The 10922-nt window shown below is 49.5% G+C and overlaps 1 protein-coding gene across 6 annotated transcripts in view; it reads left to right on the top strand.

Annotated features, from left to right (window-relative positions):
* The first annotated feature begins 446 nt into the window (after positions 1 to 446).
* The window catches only part of MBOAT1 (membrane bound O-acyltransferase domain containing 1), a 110004-nt gene continuing 99528 nt past the window's right edge, over positions 447 to 10922 (top strand). For 3 of the 6 annotated variants that reach the window (XM_034985758.1, XM_034985759.1, XM_034985757.1), the window contains exon 1: positions 452 to 928. In XM_034985758.1, the coding sequence (XP_034841649.1) occupies positions 573 to 928 (356 nt within the window). In that variant the 5' untranslated portion in view covers positions 452 to 572. Of the gene's footprint in view, positions 929 to 10922 lie in introns of all 6 variants that reach the window. The other 3 variants (XM_034985755.1, XM_034985756.1, XM_034985760.1) reach the window with 3 other exon arrangements.

Genomic DNA, 10922 nt, shown 5'->3' with positions numbered 1-10922 from the left:
TCTCAATCCAAAGGGATGGGAGGAAAAGATCAGAGGCCAGCAGTGCTCTGCATTTGCTGGTGTGACACAGATCAGAGTGTAGGAAACTAGGTCTTGCTCCGAGGAACGTGAAGAGAGGGAGTCTGGGTGGGGGGGGGGCTCCTTGGGCTTCCAGCCTCTGGCAGATTACGCCTCCGCAGCAAGGACTGCGAGGGAGAAGCCTCGAAAGGAGAGCGCAAGAAATGCTAGCGGGCGCGGGGACACGGAAGGGGGCAGCCGAGCCTGCAGCGAGACCACAACAGGGTGGGGCCCCGGGGGCTCCCTAGGGAAAGGCGCCCGCCCGGGCGGCCGGGGGCGGGGAGGCAGGCCGGCGGGCTCGGGCGGAGGAAGAGGACGGGCGCCTCCCGCCCCCGGGCTGCCCGCCAGCAGCCGCGGGGCGAGGCGACGGCGCCCGCTGGCGTCGCTTTCCCTCTCCCGGTCGGCCGGGGTTCAGGCCGGGCGGGGCGGGCCGGGCGGCGCTCGGGGCCCGGCTCCGCTTCCCCACTTTTCCTCCTGCCCTCCTCCTCCCGGGGCCGTCCCGGGCGGCCGAGCCAATGAGCGCCGAGAGGAGGGCCGCGGGAAGCGCAGCGCGCCCGGCCGCGGCCCTCCTACCGCGCGCGGGGCCGCTGGGCCAACGCCAAGTTTGCACCCCGGGAGCTTGCGGGCGTCGCGGCCCCGCGGCCTGGCAGCTCGGTGCCCGCCAGGGAGGCGGCCGCGCGTGCCTGGGGCAGCCGCCCGCGAGCGCTCGGGCTGGAGGCCGGCGAGCGGGGTGGCACGGGCTGGGGCCGGGACAGCCGCCTCCCGAAGATGCAGGATGGCAGCAGAGCCGCCGTCCAGCCTCTCCTACCGCACCACGGGCTCCACCTGCCTGCACCCGCTCAGCGAGCTCCTGGGCATCCCTCTGGACCAGGTAAGCGCGGGCGGCTTGGCCGCGCCTGGGGCGAGGGGCGCAGGGACCCTCGTCCCGAGCCACTGCGGGCGTGCGGGCCGGGGGGCACATCTTGGCCACAACCCCCCCCCCCCAACCTCCCCAGCAGATTTTATAGCTACACGCACTCGACAGGTGGGCGTTTTTTCTAACTTGATGTTTTTGTTCTGTAAGTGTGGGGGGAAAAAAATTGGTATACCCTGCAAGACAGGTTCAAATGAACTTTTTTTTTTCTTTTTGAGGTTTTGGGTTGCCTCGTTTCCTGTAACCAAGTTCTAAAGTATTGTTTGTATTAAGTGTTTAAGTCTTTAAGTGTATAAAGTATTAAGTGAATCAAGTGTTTTGTTTTTTTTTTTCCTCGCACCAGTGTCGTCGAGTCTTTATTATTTTTAATCTAGATATCTCTACTTAATATTGTGCTCGCTTCGGCAGCACCTATACTAAAAAAATGGGAAAGATCTCCCTACTTAAAAGATAAGGTTGATTAGTCTGTAGGCTCCATCCAGCCTATAGCTTTGGAACAGAGACTTGGGTTTTCGACTTTGGCGGTGAAACTTGTCACATCAGAGGGTGGCAATGTTTTGTACCAGGTGCTCTGTCCATCGGAAAGGGAGGAGTTACACCAGGACCCTGTGGTTTTCTGAGGGGCTTTACTTTATTCAGTGGGCTTATCCTTGAGGTCCCAGGCTCCTGAGTGAGTTCGGTTAGTGGGAGAAGAGAGGCACGGTGGAAGTTAGTTGGACTGTCCAAGAATTGTCTGCTACTATTAAAATAGAAAATGGCAGTAAAGAACAGTAATTCTTGGTAAGAAATCTGCTGGAGGGTTGAGGCTGTCTTACTCATTTTCCTGTCTCTTTAGGTGCTGCAAACTAGATCTGCTATGTATTTCATAGTGAGTCAATAAATACATGTTGATTTAAATGGAATGGGGAGTGCCGGAGGGGGGCCCATTGCATTCTCATTTGGTTTCATAACTGAGGTTTGCTCCAGGTTTCTTCCTTTGCTTTTTGCTAGTGATTTTTTTTCTTTTCTTTCCTCTTCTTCCTCCCCCCGCCCCACCCCCCCAAACGGGAGTATACCCGCTGCCCTCTCCACTCACATTCCTTCTGCAAGGAGGAAGTGAGAGCTGGCTGTTTGCCTTATTCAGATACTGTTTACTGAGCCACCCCTTCTACCTGGCTCCCTCCAAGGATCTGATGCAGAACTCCACCTCAACCTGGCCAGTTGCCTGCTCATCAGTTGCAAAATCCAGAAAGTTAACAAATTGGGAGAGGTATCAGATGCTAACAGGTGCTTCTGTAAATTACTCTTCAATTCCTAGTGAGGATGGAAGAGATCCAGGGACCTGGGTAAAGGCAGAGATACTAGCAAATTCTTTTGCTCTGAAACTACCTCAGCTCCCAGCCGAATTTCCTTAAGAGGAATGTGTTTTGTACTTACCCCTTCAGCCCCAGCCCCACCCCCATCAGAATTTATTTTAATTGCATTTTCTGTTTTAAGTTATTTGGCATTGCTGGAGAGAGGAATCCAGAGAGGCTTTTTGTTTGGAAAGGGATAGTTAGGGGACCCCCGACAAGTTACAACTGGGAGGTGCTAGTATGCTAGCTTAAGTGCTTTTTAACTGCATCCACCCCATACCCAGTCTCCTAGATTTCTGTCGAAGGAACCTTGTTTTTAATTTGTAAAAAAAGAATAAAAGAGCCTTAAGGATGTGGAAGGCTGGGGGAAAAGGATTTCTGGGATAAACTGAAGGAGAAATGTGGGTGATGGGCAAGGAAGGAGCCCTTGTGATCTCTTGGATCTTCCGATGGCCCCAGCACCCTCCAGCAGGCTCACGTTCTGAGTGACTTTTGATGGGAGAAGCGCGTATAGGGCAATGCCCCAGCTAGCTCATTTAAGGCCGGGGGAAAATCCCAAACCATAAATAATGTGGTTTGAGGCTAAATTGTGGCTTGGGAATTTGGAAGCTTGATGTGTTTTTCTCCCTCACACTTTCAAAGCCTTTTTAAGGTCTTCGAGGTCAGACTGGACCTGCTCTGCCAGCAAACTTCTTTCTTTTGTGACCCGCAGGCTGGTATTCAGCCTTAAAGAGCCCCAGTGTCCTCATGGGTGAAATCAGATCTACATTTTGGAATTGAGAAATTTTATGTAGATCTGAAATGTGCTACATCTGAAAGATCCTTCATTCAGACAGGGTCCCAGCAGACAACAGAATTTAACTCAGTGGGTTGCAATGAAGAAATTTTAATGAGCTGCTTAGAGGCATGTGGGCACCATTCAGGGGATGGTCTGGTACCAAAACTTGGATGCGGAAGGGGAGAGGTGAGGGTGTCCTGTTGCCATCGCCCAGTGAGGGCTGAATCCAGTTCCTGCTGGGATGCAAGTGGGAAGCAGAAAGAGAACCTCAGCCCTTCTCCTCTCCACCCTACAGCCCTTCCATCTCTTGTCCGTTACCCCCAGTGGTCAGACTCCGCCCATGGGTGGCTGGCCTGGGGTGCCCGGCTGATATGGTCTACAGGGGCTCCACCCCTGGGACAGAACTTGGAAGAGAAAGGTAGAGCCAGATCTAGAGGACAATCCAAGGACAATAGCACAGTCCTTAATAAATGTTTGCTTCTGTCCCATTAGAGAGTGACTTGTTATTGGCCTGCAATATGCTAAAAATGATAAAACACGTACTTCTGGTTACTCAAGTAGCTCTTCATATGTCACTGGGAGACATTGAATCTTTCCCCTGCCATCTTAACATTTCATGCTTATATTCGTAATTTCTGAATTGAAGGCGCTTCTGAGAAATGTCTTTGGCCTCTGGGTGTCTCCGTGTGGAGTAGCTCATTATTTGCAAAATAATAACGTAGCATTCTACTACGTGAGTGAAGAACTCTTTCCTCATTTTTCATTTGCTCCTTTCGTTTGTTCTGTGAACTCCTGGGGGAAGCTTGTGTGGGATCGTGAGGAAAAGTCTATGGTTTTCATTTCCAAGGACTTCACTAGTCTGACATCCTTCTAAAGATGTTACATGTAAAATCATCTTTAATTAGAAACAAGTAGAGCACAGAATTCAGATGCAGAGGGTAGGAAATGAAGGACGGCCGAGGAAGCTCCACAGGTGCCTCACAGATGAGTTCGTTGAAAGCTGCATTTCTAAAACACCAGTCTCTGTCTAGCAAGTATGATGCCCCGGCAACTGGTAGGATTATTCAGATAGAAAGCTTCACTTACGCAGGATAAATTAGGTAAGAACTTTTTCTTTCCCATTTAGAGTGAATCAGGGAGCAAAGGATAAGTGTTTTGCCTTATTTTTTAAAGTCCTCTATCTGCTCATGCCCTCTCCACTTGGTTGTGGAGTGTGTCCCAGTCTGCCTTTCAACTAACCATAGCTTTCAAAGTTTGCAAGACTGATGTGGCCACCGTGATGGACGGATATTGTTGACGTTATTAATTTGCATGGTGTGTGGTCATATGCTAGTGAAAGCTCAGGAAGAGATGGTTTGCTGGCTTTAAGGAATTTCCAATTGAAATGGGGAGGGGCGGGGAGCTCGGTGCCAAGGCTGTTTTTACCCACCGGTACCCCAGACTTTTGTGTTTTTGCATGAAGTATCAATTCATTGTTGAATTAGGATTCCTTGTTTGGGTTTCATTCCCCCCCCCCCCCCCCAAGCTAATCAGAAAAAGGGGTAAGGGAAAAATAGCTCAGGACATAAGAACTCAGGAAATGATTCTGAGATTAAAGCAGCAAAGGTTTAGGGATGCCTGGGTGGCTCAGTCAGTTAAGCGTCTTCCTTCTGCTCTGGTCATGATCCCAAGGTCCTGGGATGGAGCCCCTGCATCCGACTCCTTGCTCAGCAGGGAGTCTGCTTCTCCCTCTCCCTGCTGAGCAAGGAGCCCCCTGCTATTGTTACCCTGCTCATGGTCTATGTCTCCTTCTCTCTCAAATAAATAAAATCTTAAAAAAAAAAAAAAAGCAGCAAAGGTTTAGGACAATTAACGTAAGCTTGTGTTAGAGTTTAAAAGGCTGGGTGAACGAAGACCTGCTCTAAAGACCTGGCATTCTTGACTAATGGTGAGACCAGTAGTGAGTTTCCATTATTCCACTGGGGCCTCTGACCACAAGGTTTCTTTCCTTGCCTGGAGCTTTTAGTCACTGGTTGGTTCCCTTGCCCATTCTTGGAAAGCCCAACCTTCACGTCTCTTCTTACCTAAATCTTGCCCTTGGTTCAAAGCTCAGCCCACATTCCACACTCATTATTCAATCAATTAAATATTTATCTAATGCTCTTAGTGCCAGGTTCCTGGCCAGGTGGTAGAAATACAAGGATGAAAACAATCCAGGTCCCTGTTCCGGAAGAGCTTCTGTACCAGAGGAGGAGACAGAGGACCCATGTAAGTCGCATGTGCTGTATATTCCCCAGCTTGTGCAGGGGCTAACGGAGGTTTGCAGATGGCGCCCTGGTGGAACCGAGAAAAGAAAGCCACGGGAAAGCCACAGGATGTGTTGGATTCCTGTAGAATTTACTGTTTACCTTTGACATGCTTTACATTTGACACTTAGTAAGCATTACCTCCTATTGTGAGTTAGCTTGCTGTGTTTATATGCTGAATTTCCAACTAATTTAACATCTCCTCAAGGTAGCGATTTTATCCCTTCTTGTGTTCCAAGGAAATAGTAGGTACTCAATAAATATGTATCACTAGTAACATGTGCCAATGATAATGATATGCATTATCAAACTTCAGCATATGGAAGTTGTTTTTATTTATTTATTTATTTTTATTTTTTATTTTTTTAAAGATTTTATTTATTTATTTGAGAGAGAGAGAATGAGAGAGAGAGAACACATGAGAGGGGATAGGGTCAGAAGACGAAGCAGACCCCCCGCCGAGCAGGGAGCCTGATGCGGGACTCGATCCCGGGACTCCAGGATCATGACCTGAGCCGAAGGCAGTCGCTCAACCAACTGAGCCACCCAGGCGCCCTGCAAGGTTGTTTTTAAAGAGGACAGCAGATCGGCTTTTGTGGGGGAAGGGTCCTTTGCCTAACCCACCCCAGCCACTGATGCTGCCTGCAGGCTCTTCCCTTGGGCTTCTGCCTTGATCAGTCTGCTCTGCACCTTGGGGCTATCCATTTCATCCCAGCTCAGGATGGGTGTGGGTCTGTGGCAGGCCATAGAACATCAGCCCTGCAGAAAGCTGCTCTAGTTTTCTTTTTTGACCTCAGGAGTTCCTGCAAAGTCAGGTCTGCTCTCCCCTTATATCCCTTTCATTGCCTGATACCGGAAATGATTGGCTAGTAGGAGAAAAATAATTTGGTCAGACTGCAAACACATACTGAGTTTCTCCTGTGTCCCCCAAGAATTCCTTGGGGTGTGTTGGGCTGTGATGATTCAAACAGGAATAAAATGGGGCCCATCCTCAAAAATCTAGTTGGGTGAGGCGGGGACAGATTTGTCAACTGGTGTTAAATGCTGCATGCTGTTCCTGGACCAGCATCAGCCTGGACACTAGTTAGAAGTGTACATTCTCTGCCCAGCCCCCCTATCTGCTGCTCTGTGGGCAGACACAGCCCTGGGTGGTTTAGTGAGCCCCCCGAAAAGTCTGAGAACCACTCCTGTACACAGCTAACTGGGATACAAATTAATTGAGCATAGTGGAGGCAGAACGGAGGGAAAGATGTACTCCGCTTTGTGGGGGGTGGCTGAGATGTGGTTGTCGGAGAGCATCTCGCAGGTGAGGAAGGGCACAAATTGGGTCTTGCGGGATGAAGGAGACTTTATCAGGCACCGTGGGCAGAAAGAACAGCACGTACAGAGGTGTGGACGAGTGAAATTGTGCTTTGTTCTAGGAACTGAGAGCCCACTGAAGTGGGCAGTGGGCTGCTGTGTGCAGGCTGTGGGATCTGGGTTGGGGAAGAGACCCGGGGTCACGTCCCGAGGAAGCCAAAGGGCTCTGGTGAGGTGTTTGCACTTTATGCTACAGACCAGGGGTCTGCAAACCTTTTCTGTAAAGGGCCAGACAGTAGATATTTTTGGCTTCACAGGTCCTGCAGCCTGTCACAACTCCTCAACTCTGCCACTGCATGAAAGCGGCCATGGGTAATAAGTAAGTATTGACCACAGCTGTAGTCTCATGAAACTTCATTAATGGACACTTGTGAAATTTCAGTTCCATGTAATTTTTTTTTGGCTCTAGAAAATTATGTCTGTTTTTTTTTTTTTTTTTTTTTAAGATTTTACCCATCCATTTGACAGAGAAAGAGAGAGAGAGAGCACAAACTGGGGGAGCGGCAGGTAGAGGGGGAAGCAGATTCCCCGCTGAGCAGGGAGCCTGACGTGGGGCTCCATCTCAGGACCCTGGGACCATGACCTGAGCCGGCTTCACCGCCTGAGCCCCCTAGGCATCCATTTATGTCTTTTAAAAAAAATTTGTATTTAAATTCAAATTAGTTGACATATAGTGTATTATTAGTTTCAGGAGTAGAATTTAGTGATCCATCAATTGCATATAACACCCCGTGCTCATCACATCAGAGTTTCAGGAATTTTTATTTTTTTATTTTTATTTATTTTATTTTATTTTATTTTTTTAAGATCTTATTTATTTATTTGATACAGAGAGTGAGAGAGCACAAGCAGGGGGAACAGTAGAGGGAGAGGGAGAAGCAGGCTCCCCGCCAAGCAAGGAGCTCGATGCGGGGCTCGATCCCAGGACCCTGGGATCATGACCCGAGCCGAAGGCAGACACTTAACCATCTGAGCCACCCAGGCGCCCCGAGAGTTTCAGGAATTTTTAATGCGTTGGAAAATTTTTTCTTTTGATTGTTTTCAAACCCTTAAAAAATAAAAAAAACTTTTTTTTTTTTTTTTTTTTTTTAAGCAGGCAGGCCACACAAAAACAGGCAGTGGGCTGGGTTTGGCCTGAGGATTGGCTTTTGCAGACCCTTGCTAGAGACTCATTGTCTAACTTAGAGTTTGGTGCATGGACTGTCATGAGAATCCGCTGCCATGTGTCCTTCTGGGAGCTGGCCCAAACTGGAGAATGCAACTGTCAGGGTGGAGGGGCTCCCCGGGTGATTCTCAGGCCAACTGAAGTTTGGGGCCACTGCTATCATCAAAGGGAAGGCCCCAAAGGGCTTAAGTCGTGGAAGGATTTTCATTTTGTGACATTTTGTGAAGTGGTGCGGGACTCATGGCTGAAGGCTACAGGGATGGAGGGGGGCGGGGGTCTGAGAATGAGTGAGGGCGCAGGGTCGTCTTTATGGGGGAGTGGAGAAAGAGCCGCCCCAGGCAATTTAATGCGCTGCTGAGCGTAACCAACCCCCTGAAAATCACCCATTTTTAGAGGCACAAGTTTGTGCCCAAATGTGATTTTTCTCTTTCGGCAGCTCCTTCTAGGAGCAAAAGCAAAACCGTTGGGCATTTGCAGAGAAGGTTGCTGGAAAGTTAAGAAGGACAGATGTTGAAAGATGCTGCCAAGTCTTGGAAGTGACGGGAATGAGAAGGGAAACAAGCCAGAACTTGGAGGGATGCTGAGGAGCAGGTGTAGAGGAAGAGAGGGAAGGAAGAGAGCTGGGAGGGCACTGAGGGTTTTTGGGTAGAGCCGTGGAGGTCAGCAGAGGGAGGGAGGTCCGCAGTGGGATGATGAGTCATGGAGGAGGAGGAAGTCAGGAGCGGCAAATGGCTGCAAGTTGACAAGGGGAGCTTGGTGGCTGGGCACGAGGGTCGGGATGAATGGCAGGCTCCTGGGCAGGTAGGGGTGGTGCCCCTGGGATCCCGGAGTCCTGATAAGCCCATGACCGACCCTGAATACTGCCGTCTTTCCTGGGACTGCACACAAATGTGGTGGCAAGTTCCTTGGTGGTTCAGCAGAGGTTGCTCTCCGGAGGTGGAGGGCAGCTTGCGGAGATGGCCTGAGAATATCAAGCAGTAAGCTGTGTGGAGGGCAAGACTCTGAGGAATCAACTCCCAAATTCCATAGTATTGAGAGGACAGGGCTGGTGGAGTTGGGGACTGTCCATCGGTCTCGCCCTGCAGGAGAACGAGCAGTCTCCATTCTAGGGGACTCGGGGGGAGTCCAGGAGTTGGGTGGCCCCACTGGAAAGTGCTGACCAGTGTTGCAATCTGGTGGCTCAATTTGACAATAATTGAAGGGAGGACGGAGAGAGTGTAGGCATGACCATATACTTCCTGGCATTTTAAGCAGAGGCCTAGTGGGTCCTGGAGCTTTAGCCCTCCTGCTGTGGGAACAAGAGGTGGTTCTTCACAACCTGGCCTCAGTTTACCTTTCTGGCTTAATGATACCAAAAGCTCTGGATATTGAGTGCTTGTGCTCTCAGGCCTCCAGTCGGCTGCTGTACGTGTCCCGGTGTCCTAGGCACTGCACTGCAGGCCACCCACCACTTACTTCGCTGTGCACCGTGTGTCACCCCAGCGGGCTCTTTATTTCCTGCACCTCAAATGCAGTATGCCTTTCGCCCCTGCCAGCTTCCTGCCCATGCCCTTCCTTCTCTCTGAGCCTAGTCCTTCCCGGTTCTCATTTCTTAGCTCACCTCCTCCTGCTCTCTGTCACCCTGGCCCTGCTGTCTCCCTCCGCTCCAGGGCCAAATGGGTCCCTTCTTTTTTTTCTGTCTCTCCACAGCACTCTGCATACCACATTGTGGGTCTTACCTTAGGTCTTCGATATTTACTGGTCTTTCTGCTCTGCCTGACTCTGGGAGGCTTCTTTCAATAGCTACTTATTCAGCATCGTATGCCAAATACTGGGTTAGAGTGGGGATACAGAGATTAGTGAGGGTCTGTGCCCTGGGCCTATCCGGGCATGGGGTAGTGGGGATTCCTGGGAGCTGCCGCTTTAGGAAGAGAAGGGGAATGTGCTGGGCTGGGGTCAGGTGGGATGGGCAGAATATTCCAGGAAGAAGCAGCTGTTTGAGCAAATGTACTGAGTGAGACTTGGCTGGAGAGAAGATGCACATTCTTTATGGGCAGTGACTGAGGATGAATCTTTGTCGTCTTGGTGTGCTTGGTACACCTTGTAATAAATGGCTGTTGAAGTGGAATTTTATTTACATTCTTGCATTGGAATGAAGGAGTAAATTAAGTTAAACTTGGGAGCCAGTTCGTTTTACCAACTGCTTATGTCTGTATCTGGTTATTTGGAACCTGCAATTCAGTTGATAGGCCTAATTTTTTTTTTGTTTTTTTCTAAGATTATTAGAGAGAGAGTGAGATCATGAGGAGGGGGGAGGGGTAGAGGGAGAAGCAGACTCCCCATGGAGCAGGGAGCCCGATGCCGGGCTCCATCCCAGGACCCTGGGATCATGACCTGAGCTGAAGGCAGGTGCTTAACCGACTGAGCCACGCTGGCGCCCCGATAGGCCTGATTTCTGACGGAAAATTTAACAGAAGGCCCAGTTGCTGATAGTTGGAGGTCAGGCTTGGCTTGTTTAAATATAAAATTCTCTGTTCCCATTTTTATCAAATGGGGTTGAGGTATGCATTGCTTGGAGTTATAAATGCAGATATTAATGTCAGTTTAGGGCCAGTTTTCTCAGATTTGCGTGAACGACCCGGGGAAGTCTCCTTTAGCAGCCTGTGGTCAAGTCCCATGTATAAAAGATGCCAAAAACCCAGAACATCTAAGAGTCTTACAGCATGGCCTCTGAAAGATTTCTGAAAAAGATTCTGTCTCAGGAGATACAATCTGGAAATATGTTTTGTAGCAGCGACTTGTAAAAGGAATTCAGATGTGTAATTTAATAACAGTACTTGTTGGTGTGCTTTCCAGAAGCTTTCTATTTTAAGTAAGTCAACCCTTTCAGTAAACAAGATAAAGGGGAAACTTGCTGCAGTCTTATTAATGGCAATTTCTAGCAGTTTCACCAAGGATCAGTGTCATCAGTAGGAAAAGAAACTTCATGTAGTTTACACTGGTGAAAAATGTGCTTTGCTGAAAGACCACCATCCCTTTGGGCTTACAAAGT

Source organism: Mirounga leonina, unplaced genomic scaffold (genome assembly GCF_011800145.1).
Source record: "Mirounga leonina isolate KUSES-001 unplaced genomic scaffold, KU_Mleo_1.0 Mir_366, whole genome shotgun sequence".
Taxonomy (NCBI): Eukaryota; Metazoa; Chordata; class Mammalia; order Carnivora; family Phocidae; genus Mirounga; species Mirounga leonina.
Note: the sequence above shows the minus strand (reverse complement) of the source record. Positions and strands in the feature narration are given on the sequence as shown.